At 44.4% G+C, this 23,862-nt stretch overlaps 1 protein-coding gene across 4 annotated transcripts in view; it reads left to right on the top strand.

The window, feature by feature from the left end:
• Positions 1 to 22,181, top strand: part of Adcy2 (adenylate cyclase 2) — a 361,240-nt gene extending 339,059 nt beyond the window's left edge. For 3 of the 4 annotated variants that reach the window (XM_021235581.2, XM_040757723.1, XM_040757724.1), the window contains 5 exons: positions 128 to 274; positions 2,299 to 2,406; positions 12,555 to 12,669; positions 15,622 to 15,746; positions 21,370 to 22,181. In XM_021235581.2, coding sequence (XP_021091240.2) covers positions 128 to 274; positions 2,299 to 2,406; positions 12,555 to 12,669; positions 15,622 to 15,746; positions 21,370 to 21,522 — 648 coding nt within the window. In that variant the 3' untranslated portion in view covers positions 21,523 to 22,181. Of the gene's footprint in view, positions 1 to 127; positions 275 to 2,298; positions 2,409 to 12,554; positions 12,670 to 15,621; positions 15,747 to 21,369 lie in introns of those variants that run through there. The other variant, XM_021235584.2, reaches the window with a different exon arrangement.
• The last annotated feature ends 1,681 nt before the right edge of the window (positions 22,182 to 23,862 follow it).

Below are 23,862 nucleotides of genomic sequence, written 5' to 3'. Positions count from 1 at the left end.
TAGAGTTCTGTGTGTCTGGCAAGGAGGGGATCCCACTCTCCATGAACACTGCCATCTCCATAAGTCCTCATACTGAAGGGCCTTCGTGTGAAATTCAAGGAATGCTCAAATCATCTCTTCCTTTCAGGAGCTATACCACCAGTCCTACGACTGTGTCTGTGTCATGTTTGCTTCCATTCCGGACTTCAAAGAATTCTACACGGAATCGGATGTGAACAAGGAAGGCCTGGAATGCCTTCGGCTCCTGAATGAGATCATTGCTGACTTTGATGATGTAAGTGCTGAGACTTCCTTGAAGAGCAGGGACGTCCCAACTCCATAGTGTATGCTTCCTCCACAGTTGAAATTAGTTCAGGACAGGGACATGTCTCCAGACGTGTCCTTCCTAACTCTTTATTTTCCTGTTTTTAGTTTCTCTTCCTGTCTCTACTCCCAGTCTCTTCCCGCATCCCCATTCTGTTCCCAACCCCAATACACTCTGCCTCCATTTCTGTTTAGGAAAGGACGGGTCTCCCATGAGTATCCACAAAGCATGGCATATCAAGATGCAGTAAGACTAAGCACTTCCCCATGTATTAAGGCTGGGAAAGGTGACTCAGTATGAGGAGTGACTAACCTAGGCTCACAGGAGCTTGCTCACAGAGACTGAACCGACAACCAAGGATCTTCCATAGGACTGACATAGGCATTCTGCATATATGTTACTGTTGTGTAGCTTGGTACTCTTGTGGGAATCCAAACTTTAAAAACAGAGCCTGTCTCCAACTCTTTTACATGTTTTGGGACTACCTAACTCTTGGTGGTTTGACATCAAGTCATATTTTGTACCTTGCTCACTGGATAATTGGGGGAGTATATTTTAGCTTAAAGCTAATATTCCTGCAGGGTGCAGCTACTAACATCTGCATCTAATTCATTAGTAAGACTTTCTAGAAAGGCTTAACCTCCAGGAAAAATACTTGCCCAGACCTTTACATACTAAAATATAATCAATCTATTTATTGCAGCAGATTATTGGCAACACTGCCTATTTCAAGGTCTCTGGCAGTCACCAAATCTAGCTGTATATGAATGGCATGCTTTATTGTTGACAAAGCAATATATATGTGGGTAGTACATCATCTTCTAGAGGGGACATAGAATATATTATATACTTAGAAATAGGTATCATTTTTCAACTTGTAATATTCTATTAGAAAATAATTTGTCCAATTTTCTGGTTAGAAAGAAAAACTCACACCTGTGATTTCAAGGCCATTGCAGCTGCACTATTCTTATCAATATAATAGAAAATAGAAGGAATTTGCTATCTGTGAGTGTGTGTTCATCCTGACTCATGAAGCTTTGAAATACATGAGGATATTGTATAGCATGGCTGTTTCAGAGCTGTGCAGTTCCTAGTGTCTTCTGTATCCTGTGTCTTTTCCCTGCCCCGTCTCCACGGTGAGTTTCCTCTGGATGTTCATAGAGGAGCCATGGCAATCAAAGACTTCTGCTCTTATACCTTGGGTAGAGCGAAAGGCAGTGGCATGTTAGCTCCAGCTTGCCTGCAGCAAGATACAGTTTTCCCAGTATTGACAAATGAGTGACAGTAACTGTGTAGATATGTGACACAAGGATTTTCTCACATACTTTAAGTGTTTTGGCATTAAGCCTGGAAGAATATTCTCTGAATAGCAGAGTACCAAGAAGACAGCAAGAAAATGCTCCTGGTCTTTGATGGGTGCTGTTCATTTGAGCCTGCCCTCCTGATACAGGCCCTCCAGAGTCCCCTCCCATCCCTGCGCTTCCCACGGCTTCTGTGTGGCTTCAGCCTTCCCTCCATGCCAGAATGAGGATGAATCAGAAGCCTGTAACTGGTACTGAGATAGAAGTCTTAGACTGGGACTGATGGGAGGGTGAGGTTTTCAGATGGGGTCTTTATTCTCCTCACCTCGGATGCTCAGCTGTCAAAACCTTGCAAACCCCGCAGGGAAGACCTTACATACTGCATCAGTGCCTTTTGCATGTGGGGCTGGGGATTTATAGGCACCCTGTTTCTTGCATCATAATTTATGCTAGTTCTTTCCCTAAGTTTGACTGGTAATCATTGTGTATTGTATCACAAACATATAATTGTGTTCTCTTTCACTCCAAGGTAGATATACTTATGAAATGCATGAAAGTTCTATTCCTGGCATGTTCAGGTGGAAAGGTGACATGCGACTTATTGTGACCTAGGATCCAAAAATTTTTCTGTAGAGCTTAGGATTCAGGTCAGCGCCTGGATGAGTAACAATGATTGTCATTGCTCTGCAGCTACTTTCCAAGCCAAAGTTCAGTGGTGTTGAAAAGATCAAGACCATCGGTAGCACATATATGGCAGCTACAGGTCTGAGTGCTGTACCGAGCCAGGAGCATGCCCAGGTAGGTACACACATGTCAACTACCTAATGATAAATGGTTGTGTCCAGGAGTCATCCTATAACCAAAAGAGCTATGCAGGGACCCAGAACTCTACTGTGTGTATTGGCCAAAGTTGAATGCTTATAGTCCTAGGAGAATTTAAAAAGGGGAGGGGGGCTCTGGAGACGTCTTAGAGTTCTCTGAATTCTGATTCTGAAGAGAAGATGAAACAGTCAATAGTTGGTTGATATCAGATAGACATATTTAAGGCTGAGTGCTCCAAAGTTTCTCACTCTCTGCACGTTGTCCAGTTATGGGTCTCCTCGTTAATTCCCATCTACTACAAAACAAAGATTTTCAGATGCTGGTTGAGAAATGCTCAGTCTATGGGGATAGCAATATGTCATTAGGAGTCATTTTATTTCTATGTTCCTTTAGTGGAAAAATGGTAATAGGTATTTCCCTAGGCCCATGACATTTGAGTATTTTCAATCAACCAGGAGTTGAGATATTTCTCTTGCCATGTTTTGTTTCTGTGTTAATGTAGACATATTTGTGTAACTTGATGGGTTCCTAGAAGGGATCAATAAGCAAGATTCCCACCTTATCAGGAGAGTAGTCAACCTGAGTGTCATTCATCATAGTTTTACACAGAGCTAGCTCTGTGATGGGTATTGCACAGAGGAACAGGACTCATCAGAGCAGTCTCCTGAAAGCAAGGGGAATTCACAAACAGGAAGGGCTGAGTTCCACATTCTCAGCTCACCCACACCTCCATCGGAAAAACTAAGAGACAACACCAATAAAACAAATCCTCCCAAAATACCAGGAAAAGTCTGTTCCCATTCTAACATTCATAAGCAGATACAGGGATTCTGACTAAAGAGGCATCCTAGGGTTCCTATTTCTTTGCTGAAGCACCATGACTAAAAATAGCTTGGGGAAGGAAATGGTTTATTTCATCTTAAAGTTTGTAATCCTTCATCATCCAGGGAAGTCAGGTCAAGACCAAGGCAGGAACCTAGAAGGAAGTAACTGATGCACAAGCCATGGTAGAGTTGTGTTTACTGGCTTGCTTAGCCCACTTTCTTGTACCAATCAGGACTACCTGTTCAGGGATGACACTACCCACAGTGGTTTGGATCTTCCCACATGAATCGTCAGTGAAGAAAATGCCCCCCACATATTTGTCTACAGGCCAATCTGATAGAGGCATTTTCTTAGTTGAGAGTTCCTCTTCCCAAATGAAGTCATGTTTACAAAAACAAAACTAACCAGCTGTATTACTTACTTTTCTATTCTATGAGTAGACACTTTCCTCTCTTATAAAGGAAAGCATTCAACTAGGGGCTTACAAGGTAAGTCCATGACCATCATGGCGGAGATGGTGGCAACAGGCCAGGAGTTGAGAACTTACATGCTGAAGCAACAACCATGAGGCAGAGAAACAAAGGGAGAGCCAACTGGAATGACGTGGGCTTTTGAAACTTCAAAGCCTATCCTCGTCTGTACTCCAACAAGGCCTCACTCCTAATCTTTCTCAAACATTTCCACGAGCGGGGCCCAGGGATTCAAGCATGTGACTTGTAGGGTTATTCTCTTTCAGAGCAGCACACCATCACTAGAAGTGACCCCCAAATTATCTGAGTGGATGTGTCATGCGTTCTCCTCTTCAGCTGATTTCTTTCAGAGAATGATTCTCATGGCTGTCCTGATTGATCAATGGGGGGAAAGAAGGAGGAGAAGCAGTAAAAGAAACCTAATGAATTACTACTCTTGGACTCTCAGTAGTAACCTCCCAAGCTAGCTTAAGCAAACACATTGTAGCCCTGTGCATGGTCTTGCATATTTTTAATAGTTTGTGCTTTCCCACGTAACAGTGATGTGTTGAAGTAAAAAAAAATGTAAAATGAGTTTTTAAGATGCAGCACTGTTTAAATGTAAGTGCTCATTTATAACTGAAGCAGAATTCATTATAAGTTTTTACTTTCTGTTTTAGTGGAAACAAACAGACATTGTCAATGCCTTTAATGACCTGGAAAACCTTAGCTACTAAATGTAGAGTGAAAATCCTAAAGTGTGGACAGGCAATCATCCTTTGCCTTGGGCACTAAAATGCCCAGCATAGCACTGTCAGAACCCATCTGTATTGGTCCTCATGGCCTGACATAACTGAGCACCACAGATGGAGGCCAGGAATCCAAAAGTGGATGTTTTCTCTGGAACATTCCACAGAGAGAGAAACTAGCAAAGAACAGCCACAGACTTGACAAAGTTTGTAAAGAGAATGAGAGGCGACCAGTGTCAAAGGGGGGTATGTAGGCCTCCTGTCTGTCTGTCTGTCTGTCTGTCTGTCTGTCTGTCTGTCTGTCTGGGATTCTATAGAGCTGCCTAACACTGCCTTGCCCTCCACTTCTCTTCTGCCCTTGCTTGATGCTTCCCACCTGCTGTATGAACCCCACCATCAGGCATCTCCGCTCCTTGCTAGCCTTAGCCACTCACTCACTGCTCAGAGCCCCGGTCCCTCTACCCTCATGAACTATGTCCCTGCACATGACCCCTTGTGCCCAGTCTGGATTCTGCCTTCTGAGCAGGCACTGTAGTTAGTTCACCAGTGATGGTTTTCAGCATGGACAGAAAACAGCTGGCTTTCTGCATCCGTCTCCTCATATATAAACAGATAACACTTTTTCATAAGACTCTTAGGAAGATGACATTTATATTCATAATATTTAATAGACTCCATGGTCTTCGTGGGCAATAAAAGTGCTAATAATAGTAATACAGACGGTTTCCCATAATGTCATTGTCCTCCCTGGTAGAACTGAGATAAGAGCTTTGGGGGCATAAATGAAATATTATATGCCATCATATCCATGCAGGAAATTTCTACCCAATACAAGCCATTTGTGATTACAGATTTTAATTAGAGTCTCAGCAGGTACTACAATGATGGCTTTTGTGAAAGGCAAAGTTCATTGCATTTTGTGAGGTAAAATACAGCATTCTTGATAAATGTCAATACTAATGGTGGTTATTTTTTCTTTAAAAATGAATTCTGTGTCTCTAAAATGTGCTTAATGCTGTTTCTAAAGTTACAAACAAAATATATTTACGTGACCAAATATTTAGTTTACACAGTAAACATTCAATTTGCAAAATATGTAGACTTTTTCAAGGATTAATTGGATTTTCGTAAACCCAAGAAGAAGCAAAATTACCTGAATTATGACCATTTGGAATTTGGCTTTTATTTAAAATTGCCTCTGCATTGTCTGTTTGCAGAACTACATCCTTATCTACCCAGCAATTACATGCAAAGGGGCATACCAGCACTCAGCTGGACCAGGCTTTAGTACCAGCCCCCACTCGGCTTTATTTGTGTGTTTTAAATGAACAGCAAATTCTAATTTTAAGCACTAAGACAATGTGACTAAAAGATTGCATCACCTTTAAGAGCTGACAACTTTTTAAGAGAAGTGGCCATTTGCCAAGAGAGTAAACACTCCAAAGAACAGGCTTCAATTCCAGCCTGCTCCATCATTCTGTGACTCGTACCCTAAAGACCAGATGTCCCCTGAGGAAGTCTATCAGGATGTTCCAACTGGGAGCTTGCCCATCTCCACAGCCCTTGGTTTTACCCTGGTGACCTCAGTCTTCTCCAAGCCCTGTCCTTGCAAGCCATATTGATTCCTTTCCTTGGGTTTAGAACCTCAGCCTGGGGTCGCCAACTGGTGCTTTAGGGTTAGTTTTCTTGACTTGCAGAGTGTTGCCTTTTTGAAGACCATTTCATTGAAGAGTGGTCATTCCCACTCATTGTCGTTTCTGATGACAGTGACAGCAGGAGCAGACGTGGTTTGTTCTCCCGTGTGGCCCTCTACTGCTCTGCACAGCTTCCCTTGATTCACCTCTGACTGGCTCTGCCTGTCCCACTGACTGCAAAGGAAGCCCCTGCTTTATCCCTCCTCAGTGACCCTCAGAATCATCCCTGGTGGCAGCTACTTGACTAGTTTTAATCTCTTCCCCCCACCAAATCTACCAGGAACTTAAAGGCAGTGCACAAGCAAGAAAACGCAGTTAACCCCATGCTTGTGACCTCCTGCTGTATTGAACAATGCCTCCAGCTTTAATTCATAATTATGAATAGCCCCCGCTAGCAACATTTTGGAACAAATCTGGGAGGAGAGAGCAGAGAGAGATAGGGGCTTCCTGTTTGATCAGGGTGCAAGCGCCGGCTGCTTGTTTTGCATTTCACATCGGCATCCATGCTTTCTTCTTAATGATTTTAATTTTAAAACGTGTGACTTGAATATTATTTAAAATAAACTCATTTGCTTACCTATGTAAAAAAAACAGGCATCAGGGCTTAGGTTTGAGACTTGGTTAGGACCAGTTAGACTGTAGATGGACCTCTGGCTCCATCCAGCACCTGCAAGACACACTTCTCTTTCTGTGCTCTCCATCACCACCACAAGACAGCCCCGGGCTCCATGTGAGGCCTGGAAACTCTGCACCCACTCATCCAGGGCATCATTAACTGGAGCTTGCTGGCAGAGCAGCAGACAGGACACACTTCCATTCAATCTCCACTGCTCCTTCAAAACCCAAGTTAGGAGCCACCTGGTGTAGCCACCAGGAATCTTATGTACCTGTTGGTTACCCAGAAGCCAACTGCAGCTAATATCCCCACTTCCCTTTACTGGTAAGAGCAGAGGGCAGCTTTTCTCTCTTCTTATATGAGGCTTTCCTGTAGAAACACCACAGCTTTCTTGACATGTGATAGGAAGACAGAAATTTCCTCATGCTGCTATGTTGTTAAAAGGGGCCTGAGAACAGAGATAGATAGGTAGGAGGTAGATAGATAGATAGATAGATAGATAGATAGATAGATAGATAGATAGGATAGACAGACATATGATAGAAGATAAATAAGTAGACAGACAGGAAGGTGGATGGATGGACAGATAGATAGATAGATAGATAGATAGATAGATAGATAGATAGATGATAAATAATAAATAAGTAGACAGACAAGTAGGTAGGTAGATACACACTGTACACACTGAGACCCTCAAACACTTTGCAAGAGTCACTTTGGTCACTGTCAAGTCATTCAAACATAAGACAAACTCCCTACATAGAATGAAGAAAAGTCCTAGATTAGACCACATGAAGGCAGCTCCCTGCCTTGGTGTTGATGAGTGTCCCCAAGTGTCAACTAATAAGGGCTTGGTCTCCACCTGTTGCTGCACTGAAGGATGGCACTACCTTTAGGAGACAGATCTGTGGAAAACTGCTCTTGCAGGAAATATTAGGACCCAGCACCTTCCTCTCAATCTTTGCTTCTAGTCACCATTGAGGTGAGCAGCTCCTCCATTGTGCATGGCTCTATCATGTGCTGCCTAGCAACAGACCCAGTAGGAACAGAGCCCAATGACTATGGACTCTCCAAAGCCATGACCAAAATAAACTGTGAGTTGTTTGTCTCAGTGTTCCTGACGCTGTGATAAAATACCTGGGGGCGAGAGGCAACTTAAGGAAGAAAGAGTTTGTTTAGCTCACATTTCCAGGTCACAGACCATCACTGTGGGAAAGTCAAGATGGCCACATGACAGTCAACAGCAAGAAGCAGTGAATTAATGCATACATGCTAACATTCCTCCCACTTTCTCCACTCATACAATCCAGAATGGCCTTCCCACGGGATGGCATCGCCCACAGTGGACATGTTTTCCTGATAACCAAGACAATGCCCTGAAAGCCAACCTGATCTAGGCAACCCCTCATTGAGACTCCCTTCCTAGGTGACTGTAGATTGTGTAAAGTTGACAGTTATAACTATCACATTGTTTATCCCAAGTATTTGTCACAGTGATGGAAAGATAACACTTCTACAGACCCCTCCTTGATGTTGCTCTCATCAGGTGAAGTGATGAGCTCCTCTACACTATCTCTAAGGAAACCAGACAAACCCTAGCTAAGCTCCAGGGATGCATGCTGAGTATATCACCTGTATCCATGCTTTATCATTTTGCTTCCTTTTTAAATTATTTTAATAAAAAGATAATTACATGATTTCTCCCTTCCCTTTCCCTCTCCACACCTCCCCATGTTCTCCACTTACTCCCTCCCAAATTCATGGCCATTTTCTCTTTATTATTGTTACGTACACACACACACGCACACACACACACACACACACACACGTTTATATACTACCTGCTAAGTCTGTTTAGTGTTGCTTGTATGCATATGATTTCAAAGTTGACCATTCAGTATTGGAGAACCAGTTAGGGGCCTCATCCCTGGGGAGGACTAATTCCTCCTCTCAGTAGTCATTTATTTCTTTGTTTAGGGGTGAAGCCCCATGAGGTTTGCACTTCCACATTAGCATGTCCTTGGTGTTGTTCAGGTCTCATTTAGACAGCCATATTGTTGGGGTGTCATGGGTGAAGCTTCCCTGACATTTCTAGGAAGTACAATCTCGAAGTGACTTCCCAGTCACAATATTTCCTCCCCATCTTCTTGGATGTTCCCTGAGTCTCAAATGCAGAAGTTGTGTTGCAGATGCATCTGCTGATCAGCTATTTTCTGTATTTTGATCAATGGTGTTTTTCTGTAATGGTCTCTACTACAAAGAGAAGTTCCTTTGATGAGGGGTAACAACTACAGTTAGCTGTGAAAATAAGGATAACTATTCATAATGTTGGAATTATGCTGGCCTAGTGACATTATGGTCATAAGTTCTCTAAATTCCATGACTTCACTAGCCATGGATATTTGGCTGAGTTCCCAGTACTAGGAATGATTTCCAACCTGTTGTATGTCCAATTATATACATGTTTCATCTTAACTGAAACCCTATGAGATACTTAGTTTTTGTCTTAATTTATAAGTGAGAAAATCAAAGCTCAGAGAACTTAAGTGACTCACCCAGAAATCACATAGCCAGTGACTGGAGGACCCAGAGTTGAGTCTGCTTTGGTCAGACTTGGGCAGAGGTCACAGAGCACTTCCTCCTGGGTAAGCTGGGGGATAACAGCACACAGCTCTCTGCTCACATGGGAGGTGGGTGGATGTCACTGCAGAAAACTGAGAGGTATAGTCGGACTTCCTGAACACCAATTAGAGAACAATTTCTCCTGAAGTGACATCCTGAATCCCTAAAAAAACCAAGACAGTTGGAATTTGAACACCAGAAGTTTCCCAACATAGAACATAGTCACACAACAGGTGACTGATGGAGAGGGGGGAAGAGGGCCATTTTTAATTCACTTACATCTTTTAAATCTCAGTAAGTATGGCTTCTCAGCATCCCTTGTTAGTCAAGTTTTCAGAACTTAAGATACATGCTCTGGAAACCACATGGGTCCAATCTGGGTAACTGGACATATCTGATAGAAATTATTTGGGTCAGAGGACAAATGGCTGCTTCATCCTGCCATCAAGTATATATCAAGGGCTCAGTTATCAAGACCTTTCATAAACAATTGAGTTTTTTCTATGTTTCTCTGAGCCCACATGAGCTGTTGAACTGTTGAACCCTACTTCCAGAACTCAACCTTGCCTTACTACTGAGGTCACTTAAAACCTCCAGCTTTAACCAGTGGCATGAGCACCTATCAAGGGATGGATGTGAGGATGAAGGGTCTGTGCTGTACCTAGGTTCAGCAGAGTACAATCACTCCTTACACACACACACATACACACACACACACACACACACACACACACCTGAACAGTTTTGTTTTTGCCACTTGAGATCTTGCTTGTTGACTCCATGATGTGTTTCCCTGTTAAAACACAAAGTGTGTTCACTTCATGGCACAAGCTTGGAACCCTAGCTCCTCATGAGCCACTGTACTTAAAAAAAAAGTAGCATCATGGCATTGTCTGGTGAGGTAGCTCATCAGGTGAAAGCATTTCTGCAAACCTGGAAGTGAGTTCAATTCCCCAGAACTTGTGTAAACGTGGAAGGAAAGAACCAACTCCACTAAGTTGTGCACACATGTTCCCCTACATGCACATCACACATACATGGTGAGGAGCGTGGTGAGGGGGATGAGTATGAAGAAGAAACACTGCATTTCCACCAAGGTTATCTCAAAGCTGTTTCTTGGGTCCAACTGACATCATTTGACGATTCTTTCAGAATCGCTTGTAAGGATTTATACTTGTGCTGGCTGGCTCTGTATCAGCTTGACACAGCCTGGAGTTATCCTTCCATAGGTTTTGGCTGTAGGACATTTTTTAATTAGTGATTGATGAGAGAGGGCCTAGGCCATGATGGGGGTGCCAGGCCATTTCTGGGCTGGTGGTCCTAGGTGCTGTGAGAAAGCAGGCTGAGGAAGCCCAGTAGGCAGCACCCCTCCATGGCCTCTGCATCAGCTTATCCCTCCCTGTTCCTTCCCTGCTTGAGTTCCTGTCCTGACTCCCCTCAATGATGAACACTGATGTGGAAGTGTAAGCCAAGTAGACCCTTTCTTCCCCAAGTTCTATGGTCATGGTGTTTCATTTCAGCAGTAGTAACCCTAATTACGACAATGGTAAGAGTATCATTTCGTACGTGTGTTTCTTCTAGAACGATGTTCAGCTGAGGAATTGAAATCTTTCTCTCAATGGAAAACTACTCTCTTGTCCATTCACATTTGTTTCACTGCGGCAGTTCTGAACTTGGAATAATCCTCTCTCTGCCTCACCACCCTTCCCCCCACGAGACATTTGCCAGTATCCAGAGTCAGCTTTTGGTCATTTCAACTAGAGATAGAGAATGCCATTAGCATCAGTGGGTAGAGACAGCAATAGCAGTAAACACTGTGTGGCATCCAGGAAAACCCCAGAATGAGGGGTCATTCAGCCCAATCAATAGAGCCCAGGTGTGAGCCTGCCTTATTGTGGAGCCTCTCCACTTTCCAAATTCAACAGCTGTGCTGATTCATCAAATACCCCCTTGTCATTGTCCTCTATCTTTTGGCTGTGCCCCTGCGTATCTCCACCCCCATTTCCTCAAATGTTCGCTGTCTCTGCGTTCTTCCCCCTCAGTCCTATGGAACCTCTGAGAGTTGTTTTCATCTTCCTCATCTATGGAGACAGGACCCAAGGCCATATTACATATGATGCAGAGAATGATCTGCCATAGTGATGGTTTTGGTTTTAAATGAGTAACTTTATTAAAAATATAGCAAGAAAAAGAAAAAATATAACATATTATGAAGTTCTTCATGAAACACTTGATGAATAAAGGCAGGAGTCCCTGTGTTAATCTGCATGGACTCCTACCAGACACCACAGACTGGTACCTTATTCTGGAGCTGCAAGTTCAAAATCAAGGTGTTGCTGGGACTACTTTCTCCTGAGGCTTCTGTCCTGGGTTTTGTAGATGGAGGCTTCTTCTTGAGCCCTTACATGGCTGCCCCTCAGGGAACATCTTGAGCTAATCATACAAAGAGTATCCATCCTGCAGGTTAAGGCTCAATCTAGTAACTTCTCTAAATGACCTATTTCAAGGTTTATTTCCAAAGATAAGGAGTCACATTCTGAGGGACCGGGGTTAGGACTCCCACACAAGACTCAGCCCACAGCATGTCCACCCTGAGTCCTGAAGAGACAAAAGTAAGATGTATGTTAAGCCATGGGAAGCTGCTGTGCCAGGGGATGATTGACAGCAGCCATCAGGGAAGGGTGGGATTATTCTCAATGGTGAGAGCAGACCTCTATTATCAAAGTAGGCTCTCTCAGCTTCCATGGAGCTCCAAGTAGTCAGTCCCATGGGGGGGGGGCAGAGAAAGGCAAGGAGGGAGGGGCCCTTGGCTGGGTGAGACTGGATAAGATTGGGTATGTGGACAATGAGGAGCCCCTGTCCTCAAAGACGGCTGGTACTGGCGCCTAGTGGGTAAACAATGCAGAGCTGTGGTGGACCATATCTCTGAGCCATGGTACTTCCTCCTGAGTGTGCCTGGGATGCTGGGACCATGTGTTCCAGAGGTTCATGTCATGCTTTGGCCCCAACAGTGAACTCAGATAAAATATTTCTTTGAGATGAGATTTAATTCTTCCTCGGGGTCTCATAAAGGGTGAGTCCTCCCTTCGGGATGGAGTCCGACTTGTGACTGGGTGATGATGTCATTCTGCAGTTCTAATCCTGTCTAGATGTCTCTGTTCTCTTTTAGGAACCTGAGCGCCAATACATGCACATAGGCACCATGGTGGAGTTTGCATATGCCCTAGTGGCAAAACTGGATGCCATCAATAAACACTCCTTCAACGACTTCAAACTGCGAGTGGGTATGTTGTGCAAAGCCTAGGGTGAGGACTAAAGCCTCGGGAATCAGTGCGGTCCCTCGTTATGGTGAAGCTGAACTCACAAATACATTAGCACAGGCCACATATGGAAGGGTATAGGGAGGCTGTGAGCTCCAGAATCACTTTTTTTTTAAGTTAGAAACAAGCTTGTTTCACATGTCAATCTCAGCTCCCTCTTCCTCCCCTCCTCCCCTGCCCTCCCCACCAGGTCCCCCAGTTCCCCACCCAAACTCCACTCTGATCCCCAGGGAGGGTGAGGCCCTCCACGGTGGATCTCCAGAATCTGTCATTTCATCCAGGACAGGGCCTAGGCCCTCCCCGAAGAGTCCCGGCTGAGAGAGCCTCCCATATTGTGGTATGGGCACTCAAAGTCTATTTGTATGCCTGGGATGGATACAGAATCGCTTTTTGTGGGATTTGAAAAGAGACACTGCATTTGGCTGAACTCAAGGAACAGGAGGTAGAGCTGGGGCTGTGTCTTAGTCCCCAGAGCCTTCAGCCAGCCAGCGGGGGTCTGCCCAGCACAGAACTCTTCACTTGCTGCACCCCAATGATTGGAAGCTGCCCTTACTTTGCTGTTGTCAATGACCTGCCATCAACTAGCTTTCACATCATTGAATGGTGCATCCTAGCAGCGGGGTGGAGGCGTGTACATGTGATTCCAACACTGAGGGTTACAAGCAGGAGGATTCAAGAATGAGGTTCAAGACCATCCTCAGTGGCTACATAACAGTTCAGGGACAGCCTAGGGGACACGAGGCTCTGTCTCAAAAAGAACCAAACAAACAGAAAACACAAAAACAAAGTATAGAATTATTGGATTCCAGTCCTGTGTTCATGAGGTCATAGTCTTCAAGAACACAAAATGTGTGTCCCAGGTAGTTTTTCAAATTTTTTTTTCAATCATGGGAAATTTTTTATTATTTATTTTTTACTTTAAATTTAGATTAGAAACAAGGTTGCTTCACAAGTCATTTCCAGGTCTCTCTCTGTTTCCCTCCCCTCCTCCCATGCTCTCCCCCTAACCCCCCCCCCAATATCCCCTCATTTCCCCAGGAAGGGTGAGGCCCTCCATGGGGGTGTCCATAGTCTGTCATTTCTTCCAGGGCAGGGCCTAGACCCTCCCACAAGAGTTCAGGGTGAGAGTGCATCTCACATTGTTGGATGGGAGTCCAAAGTCTATGTTTGTACCCGGGATAAATACTGATCTACTGCCCAAGGCTCAATAGATTACCTAGGGGCCTCCTCGCTGACACCCCCAGTCAGGGGGTCTTGATCAGTCGATCATGGGAAAATTTTAATAGTTACAAAAAAATACTTCTGATTTACTGAGGAAAAAATCTTGATTTCTGCAAAGTTTTTTTAAACAAACTTTAAGTTGATATTTAGCATGTTCTGTGATGACTTGCCTTTTCCAAAGTCTTACTTTTAAAAAATCAGTGTTTGAAGCCATCAACTTAGTGCACAGCTGGCCCGTAATATATGCACAGTGCCTGCAGGAATTCATGATTTGTAAGAATTTCTTTGACAACTTTTTTTTGCTTTCTTGGCAACATATTTTGTTTCTTCCGATAGCCCACAGACAAGCAGTTCTTGTGTCAAGATCCATCTGTGTAGTTTATAACTTTACTTTGAATATAGATTTCTACTTGGGAGGGGCTGGTAATCTGGATATTTGAAGCTATTTTCTTCCTCCTCTAAATGTGCAACCTGAATTTTTAAAACTACTGATGGCAAATGAGATGCTCTTCTTCACACATACCGGTAGTTGTCAGTATCTGCACATGTTGTCTTTTATACTGTAACACTTCTGTATGGGTAAACCTTTAGACTCTACAAACACAAAAGTCAGGCGATATGATCTTGAAAACCAACAGTCCATGCCAAACATGCCTCTTGAACCCTAGATCAAAGCTTTTTTCATATATTTTCTAGACAGTCTAGAAATCACCCAGTGAACCAGTGTCTACCCATGAGATGGGAGAGCCTGAAGGCATGTGTAGAGGGGACTCAAAGGCAAGTGAAACTCTGGTTAAGAGACTACAGGGCTGATGTGTAGGCTGAACAGAGAGATTAAGTTATCCAATAATCAGAAGAAAGGAATTCAACAAATACCCATTGAGGAAAGTCATTCACTGCTGAAAACAATTCAGAAAGTTTGTATCTAGATGAATAATTACCTCTTCCAAGTATAATCTGCAGCTACTAGTCTCAAACCACATCCTCATCCTCCTCATGGGTCCGTATTGGTCCACATCCTCACCCATCTCATGAGTCCACATTGCCCCTCATCCTCACCCATCTCATGGGTCCACACTGGCTCTCATCCTCATAGTATGGCTCTGGTGGCCACTGTGCTTGCCATGCTGTTGGCAAAAGGGTGGTGAGGTACGTTGAGTTCATCCACTCGGGATACACAGTTAAAATGTATTTGGAAATTAACATTAACTATATCAGGCATGGTAGCTCACACCTCTGACCTAAGAACTTGATGAGAGGGTTTAAAATTTGAAATCAGTCTGAGCTACAAGACAAGACCCTGTCTCTAAAAAGAGAACAAAAACAAGACAAAGCTTGCATTAGTTATGAACTTTGGAAGAGTCTTGTGATGATTTGTCACCTAAGATTCTTTTGCAACATCAAAAAAAGCAATTTGTCATGATCTTGGTTTTCTTAAGCATGCCCTCTGATAACAGAGGAGAGACAACAGCATTACAAACATGGGTGGAGATCTTAAGGGACACTGACAGACACAATCACTATAACATCTTAAGATGATAGAATTGGAGTTGCTCTGAACTCTGATGTGTAGAGTCCATGGATCTGGTTAAGATTTGTTTAATAATGATATCTCAAGCATGATTCAGACAGCTTCCTGACATAGGGCACCTGCTGAAAGTAGAATCATGCTAACCTAGCTCTGACATGTTACAGGTATTAATCATGGACCTGTAATAGCCGGTGTCATAGGAGCTCAGAAGCCACAATATGACATCTGGGGCAACACTGTCAATGTCGCCAGCAGGATGGACAGCACCGGGGTCCTAGACAAAATACAGGTAATGCAGTCTCTTCTCAGCCACCCTTGGTTCTCTTAGAACCACCAAAGAGTAAAATAATAATAAAGTAAAATAAACATTTAAATGGGTAAACTTTGAGATTTCTTAAACCCTTTATAGGGAAAATGTTAGTTTTTGCATTAACTGTTAGGAATGACACCAGAGTCTAACGATGCGAAGGCAGTGGTCTTACAAAGACAACCCTCTGAGCAGAAGAGACCCACATGGCAGGATGGTGGCCCAGAGCCCTGGGCGCCTGAGAGGGGCCCTCCTGTACTGAGTGTCTTCCTGAACTAGGAAGACTTCGTCGGGAAGGTCTGCAGCTCAAAGCACAGGCAAGCCTGACTTCCTGAAAGGGAGAGCATAGAATTAGAAAAAAGAAGGATGAAGACTGGGAAGTGGGAAGAATCTAAAGTAAGATTGACATAAATGGACAGAATGAAGTCAACCTAGCATGGTATTTCAAGAGCTCTAAATGACCCCGAATCTCTACAATCCACCCAAGGGAGAGAAAGACAACATCTGACAAATTAAAGCAACAACTGGAAAAATAAAATCATTCCATGTTAATATTCCCACTGCTCATTAGATCAATTTTAACCATGGTTAAAGTAACTCTAATTAGAAGGGCACTAATCATATTCTAGGGAAAAAAGAGTATAAATTTCTGGAAAGATGATGAGAAAAAAACCTGCTATAGGAAATGTGATGAAATTTCTCCAGTTCCCTAGCCGAGCAGTGGTCAGTGTCAGGTGGAAGGACAACCCAGTCAAGACAGAGAGTACAAAAGATGGGCTGGAGGCTATCCAGAAGGTGGCTGTGTCCCCTAGAGTTGACGTTGTAGCTCGTTTAATTCCTGCCTCCATTCATGTGCTGAGCTATAGAGGGAACATGTTTGTCACCAAGTGCCCTCACACTGTGGAACAGTGTTGCATTGGAGACAATAGGCACATGGTGATCATCACAGCTATGTGGTCCCAGGTGTGACAGTATCATAAAAGAGAACATGGTTTGAACCATGATGACCTTTGCAGGATGGAAAGTGAGCAGGCAGACCAGAAAGGGGAGTTGGTTCAAGGTTACTTTCACGGTGGGGAGCTTCTCCCTCACCTCTCCATCTGGGCACTAGTCAAGGGTGCCCTCTCCACCTACCCGGGCTTATTAGACAAATGTAACAACTGATGTATTTTCAAGGTCTCTTAGATAGGCCCCATTGGAAAGGGTACTCCACACCCAGTGATCCCGTTCATCAGAAATTACAAGACCTCCCTGAATGCAATTAGGGTTACCGTCTCAGAGACTGGGGTGATAACAGTAGATATAAATGAGATAAATGGGCAGTTAGGAATAGGAACCTAACCTGTGTATTCGTGTACTTGGCCATAAACCAGAAATGTTCTTGGTTGTATCAGGAATGCTGAAGCGTCTGGGGTTCTGATCCCAAGGCTGGTTCCTAAATGATGTTAAGGTTGCCTCTTCAATGGAGGGCTGGGACGCTGAAATAGCTCTGAAAGTGCTTTGGACCTGCACTCCCACTTTCCAGGCAACAACACTAGACATTTAAACATTATTCAGATTGCCATATGCAAAGGTTAAGGACTTTGTCCTAAATTCTAGCACTGTGTGGAGATCAGGTGTCCCAAGCTACCCAAAAAGAAGTGGGAGGGGTCGTTAGTCCTCGGATGAGATCATGGCCTTTTCCCTCCAGAAGCGTCTCAGAGCAGGTGCTTGCAATCGCTTGCAGGGAGCTTGATGGCGCTGGCCTGCTTGTTCTACTACATACCTTTTAGTTCTTCTTTTCTTTGTCCCCTTTGGTTAGAATGGGCTAAAAAGACGGAGTCAGTGAAGAAAAGGTATGAGGTCACTGAGGGATAGAAGAAAAGTAGGCGTGGGCACGATTAGAGAGTGGCCAGTGGAGGAGGAAGACAGTCCCTTGTAGCTTTTGGAAAGAAAATTAATAGCACCAGCCTGTGTAGAAGGGAACACAGGAGGCTGCTGTCCATTCTAATATTTGAAATAAGGAAGACCTAAGAAACAATAGAATAACAACAAAGGATGACAAGTCTGCCTCTCTATGTTTTTGTTTTTTATTACATACATGTGAATATATGGGGCGGGCAATGTGGATATGTGCTTCTTAGTGAAAGTCCCTGCAGAGGCCAGAGATGCCTGGTCCCCTGGACCTGGAGATTGGGAGCCACATGATGTGGGTGCTGAGAATCATGATTGGCTTCCGTAAGAGTAGCATGTACTCTTAACCACTGAGCAGTCTCTTTAGCCCTGGTATCATGTTTTTAACCTTTTACACTTTCACATGATGTCTGTAGAATGAGAAGCATGTTCCCAAGGTTTAGATGGAGCTTTAAATGTGTTTACAGCAAAATTAGTTAGTTTTGTGCCATGCTATGGGAATTTTGTTTAAATTGTATATGGAAAATACCTTCTTTATTCCCATCATCAACCCTATGTCCAAATCACTTTGTATCTTTTGATTAAACTATAGTAGAGTTTTATTTTACATACTTTTGTACTGGAAAAAAGGTCTTTCTGAAGCCTGCCATTACAGCAACATGTTACACCACAATTACCTTTTGTCCCTCAAAGAGGGGTCGGGACACCTACACTTTATGGTTCTTACTTACATTCTCCAGAATTTGTTTCACTACTAGAGATTGGTAAGAACCAATCTGCCTTCAAATGATCAAACTAGTGAGCTGATTGCCAGTCACCAGAATGCATGTGCCTGCTCAAGTATAGTGTTCGGCATCTGAGATGAGATGCTAAGCTCTCCAGTTGAGAAAGAAGTGTGCATGCACATGTATGTGTGCGTGTGTGTTTGTGTGTGTTCTTGTGTGTGTGCATAGGCACTTGTGTTTTGAATGTGCATATATGTGCGCATACATGTACATATAGGCTTGTGTGTGTGTGTTTATCGTGCGTGTATATGTGAGTGCTTTCATGTGTGTGCATCCATGAGTGTTTGTCAAGCATAAGCATATTTGTATTCAAGTTCCCCTACCTCATTCTCAAAAATAAGTGGTTTCACATCTCATCCTAGCTATGTATTGTTATGAATGATAATTCCAGCTATGTGACAAATTTGCATGAAAATCGCTAGACATACATAGTAGACATTGTCATGTTTGTCCTTTGGAAGATTTGATAACTCCTCATGCTGTGTGCCTCAGCTTGGATAAGGCCCTCAAATGCTCTTGTCTCCTAGAATTCTATAATGTTGCCTTGCATGTGCAAAGCCCTAGATCTGAACTCAGTGCTGCCAAAAAAGAAAAAAATACATTCTGCTGTCATCAAGAACGGGGTTTTAGTTCACCCTGTTCTCACTCACCTGCCTGGCAGACCATTCCATCATGTTCAGACCAACCGGAGTCTATATCAATGGCCCTTCTGAAGGACAGCTTTGACTTCCATACTATTTTTAAGTGTTACCTCCCTTCACTTGAGTCAAACAGCCGGACACTAGTAGGCAACAGTTCAGCAGAGAGAAGGCAAAGGTAAAGAAGGGGAGTAATGAGATGACAAAACCAGGTCCTCCAGGCCTTGCCAACCCAGCTGGCCAATGCTATGGGAACAGAGGTAGCTGGCCATGCTCACAAGATCCAAGCCAAGTAACGTTTGCTCTTGCCTCTACCTGGTAGACTTGTCTCCTCTGATGGGGTCTGGGGCTGGTCATTGTCTATGAGGAGCACCCAGCAGTGAACCAAGAGAGGAGTGACCCAACATCTGAGCAGCTGAGTCTAACCATGTTTTCATAGCATCAGGGCCTCCAGTGCTTTCTCATGAGTGTTGTTAACCAGAGCCAAGGGATGCTAGCAATCCTGGACCACATGGAGTCTTCTTATAGGTAGAGAAGGAACACCATGCTTCTACCAATGACACCCTTTCCCACTTCTGGAAAACCTGTGTTCTCTCTCCACACCCAGAATGTTCAGAACTTGATGATCCTTTAAAATATGCTTTACTAATCTCCTGGCAATTTTAAAGTCCTTGGTGTAGACATCAAAAAAAAATAAGGCTGTAAGTCATTGTGGACATGGCAGTGTCTTGAACAACTCTGTGGGACTTTCTCACTAACACTCCATGTAGTCCAGTGCATCTCCATAGACAGGCTGAGGAGGAACTAGCACAGATCTCTATAGAAACAGTTTGCAGCCTGCTACTTGTGCTAACTCAGAGACTAATGCTGACACCAGGAAGGCTTCTCTCTGGGAATGCAACTGGCTCTCTCTGCTTACACTCCAGATGTGACCAAAAGAGAAATTGTGATTGAAAATTCCATACATGATTCTCTTCCAATTTCATGTTCCTTCTTTCAAACCCACTTTGTGCTACTAGTGCATGCATGAGTGAGTGTATGCTGGACCACTGGTGGCCTCTTGGGGACCATATGCCTGGAGTGAGTGTATGCTGGACCACTGGTGGCCTCTTGGGGACCATATGCCTGAAGGAATCTGATTTTTCCTCTCCTAGCAGCCATCAGTTGCCCATATCTCCTCAGCTAAGGGATGAAACACCTTATTTCCCACCTCCATTCCAGAATGTTGTGTGGTTTGGTCCTGTGCAGGTCTCATACATGCAGACATGACATTCCCACACTATGTAAAGCTGCCCTCTTGTGTCCAGAGAGCATTGTCCTTGTACTCATCCACTGCCTCTGGCCAGTGTGGTCCTTCTATCCAGTCTTCTGCCTTGGGATGGGACACGGAGATGCCATACAGAGCCGAGCAGTTCACAAGCTCTTATTCTCTGCAATTCTCTGTGCTCATTGTCGTCTACTGAAAAAGTAGTTTCTCTGATGAAGGTTAAGAGATGCAGTAATTCATGGGTAGAATGACAAGGATTCAGGGGGAAATGTATACTACATCCATTTAGCAGAATGACAGTATTAGCTTCTCCCTAGGGCCATGACCTACCAACCACAGGTACTTGGCACAGTTTAATGGTACCACATGGGAATTCTGCCTTGTGGGTCACATACCATGTCTTGTCACCACAGTCGTCGCCGATTGCAGTGTTCCTCGCTAAGTAAGATGGTTGGTTGTTGATTGGTTGTGTGTCTCCACTGGTATTGTGCCTAGCTAACTAGAATGGGTGAAGCTTTCAGGTCTGCACCAAGTTCTGGACATTTACCAGGAGAAATGGCAATAACCTATAATGTCTTTCTATAGGACACCCCTGGCCACCAACTCAAAAGGACGTGAGCATACCTGGCACTAGGTTTTTACTTGATAGCCTGTGGTGTCTAGGAGAGGTCTTGTCACCTACCCCCTCATTATAGAGTAACTCTGTCTAAACTCAAAAGTGTATATGCACTTTAGGAAGTATCTGCAGTAGTGTGTCTCCATATGGTTTTTCCAGGGTACTTAATGTTAAGCTTATCCCTCCCCCATAAGCCACAGGTGTCTTAACTTTGGACACTACTTGGAAGTCTAGGCTCTTTCCATTTTCTTTTTCAATACCTGCACTAAATTAAACATTATTGACTTTAATGTTTTCTGGTAGATTTCTTTGTCTATTAATTTCTCAGGGAAACAGAGAGCCTCTTTGAAGTGGGTTGCACTGACTTAGGGAGTAATCCCTTTATGTCTGTTGCTGTGGCCTGCAGGTGACCGAGGAGACAAGCCTCATCCTGCAGACGCTTGGCTACACATGCACGTGTCGAGGCATCATCAATGTGAAGGGGAAAGGGGACCTGAAGACGTACTTTGTAAACACAGAGATGTCAAGGTCCCTTTCTCAGAGCAACTTAACATCCTGAAAAGCTGTCCCTTCCTGGCAAGAAGAGTGTGCTTGCAGGAGGGTACCACGCACTTTCTGACTGCAGCCTTCGTCCCTCGTTTTGATGTACGTGCTCTGTCCCATCCTCTGGAGCCCTTGCAGACTAGTTCCTGTGACCCAGTGGCATACTGTTTGGTGTCTGCGTGCGCCCAGATTGTCCTGCCACTCGCACTGTGCTTACTCCTAAGCAAACGGAGAAGGAACGTGTCCTAGAAGGAGAGCATTTAAAGAAGTGGTGAAGAGAGAGGCGGAACGAACACAAATTCTTAAGGCAATAAAACTGGGGGGTATACATTATCTTCTGGTGCATGTTCTTGTCTGGAAAATACGGTAGCTCGTAACTGCATCCTTAGTCTGATATTCAAATACACAGTATTTGTGAATAAGTTGATCCTGTCACCCAGCACGGAGTCTGTGCTCACCTACCCGCGTGTCTCGTTGCCAGCGGTCACCTGTGGGCCTCAGTTGGGACTCGCAGCCCTTGTCACCTTGCTCTGTTGTCCTGTGGCGTCAGCACATTGTCATCCATCACCAGAATTAGTCCTCACAGCCTAGGACCGGTTTTGTACCAAACTCGTCTGATGTTTTGATGCCATTTGTCTTTTGTAAGTTTAATTCATTAAAGTTTTATGTACTTTGGTTTATGGTGCTGCATTTTTTCTTTTCCTTCTTTTTTTTTAATCCTATGATATGGTCCAGAATGAGAGTTTGTTTTCCATCTCTCGCCCTTGTCAGAAATGGCCTAGAAGGTAGGACTGAGACATACCCTTGCATGGTGGAGATAGCGACAAAGTTTGTGATGCAGTGAATTGTGAAATGGTCGTCTGGGAGGAAAGAGTCTGTGCCCAGTGTATCCGTTGGTCTGGGCTTAATTTTTGTTGTCTTCCGAGAACCATTTAAACAATCTGAAGTCACTACAAGCTCACAGCCCTGAATGCCTACCGGACCCTTGTGAAGGGCGATACCTTGCCAGGGCTGGCACAGTCAAACAAAGAAGAACTATTCGGAGTCGGCTCTGCCAGTCGGGTGGCACGGTGGCCTGAACTAGCTGCCTGTGATGTCTGAGGAGGCTGAAGAAGGCCTGCATGTAAATCCAACTCTGGAGTTGCTTGGGCTTGGCTATTTTTTTTTTCTTTCTTCTTTTAAGGTAAAGAAATTACACTTTTTGCCAAATGATGAAAAAGAGAAATTGTGCATTTTAAAAAGATGTTTCCTCTTTTAGTTCAGATGAGGCTTCTGGAGGAGTCAGAGGTCCTAGACAGGCTGCCAGGAAACAGCTGATTAGTGGACACCCCGACGTGAAGCACAAGCCTCCAGTTCGACTCCTGGCTCTCATTTTTCACTAGCTGCACGCCTTGGAGCACATCTCCTAATTCCTCTTAGGAGTCTTTAACTCCTTGCAAGCCCCTGGGATCCAGTTGTGATTAAACGAGCTAATGGTTGTGAGAGGACTTGGCAGTACCCAGCATGCTCTCGCCAGCGTGCGCACAGCTGCCATGCCCGGACTGCCACTCAGACTGTCCTTCCACACCCCAGTGTGAATACAGCGTGACCTTTCAATGCTTTGTCTCAGTGGGGCACTTTTGGATCCTGTAATCACAGCACTGTGTGATAGGCTTTAGTACAGTTAAGTCTCCGAATGGTAATTGAAGGGAGAGCCTTGTTGTTAGGGCATCCCTCTTCCCTCTAACCAAAGCCTAGGCTAGCACGTTGGAGGTGCCAGTGAGTTCGGTCATCAGCAAGTGTGTCCGTTGTGTCCGTCCTTCTTTGCATCTTACACCCACGTTGTTCTAGGTTGCCACGCCCTGGTAAATAGCTGTTTGTGCAATCCATCATGTTTCCTCAAACAGCCCCCCCCCCCCCCCCCCCCCCCCGCCGAGAGACAGTGGACAGGCATTGCGGAGAAAAGAACCTGGGAGGGCAGAAGCCAGAGCTGTCTGAAACATCAATAAAAATTTGCCAGCATCTAAGGTCCTTGTCAGCATGTGCCTTACACGGCTCTGGGCTCACACCAGCCTCTCAGGATGGCATCTCAGTGGGCATACTCTCAACCCAAGCCCAAACCACTGAAGAAGAAAACTGGCCCAGCCCATGTTTACAGATTCCCAAGTGACTGCCTTCCATGTGTTACATTCAAACCTTCCCAGGTGTTTCGGATCACTGTCCCAATTTGAGACTCCCTCCGCTTCAACTATAAATTCGGAGATAGGTGCTGAGCCACCCAGCCTATGACTCCCAGTCTGATGGCTGCTCTGTGGCCACGGCACTGCCTGTTTTATCAAATGGGAAGCAACCGCTCCTGGTTCGAGCTTCTGAACCT

The sequence above is a fragment of the Mesocricetus auratus genome, unplaced genomic scaffold (genome assembly GCF_017639785.1).
Source record: "Mesocricetus auratus isolate SY011 unplaced genomic scaffold, BCM_Maur_2.0 Super-Scaffold_100015, whole genome shotgun sequence".
NCBI lineage: Eukaryota > Metazoa > Chordata > Mammalia > Rodentia > Cricetidae > Mesocricetus > Mesocricetus auratus.
The sequence above is the reverse complement of the archived record's forward strand: the minus strand, read 5'-3'. Positions and strand labels throughout refer to the sequence as shown.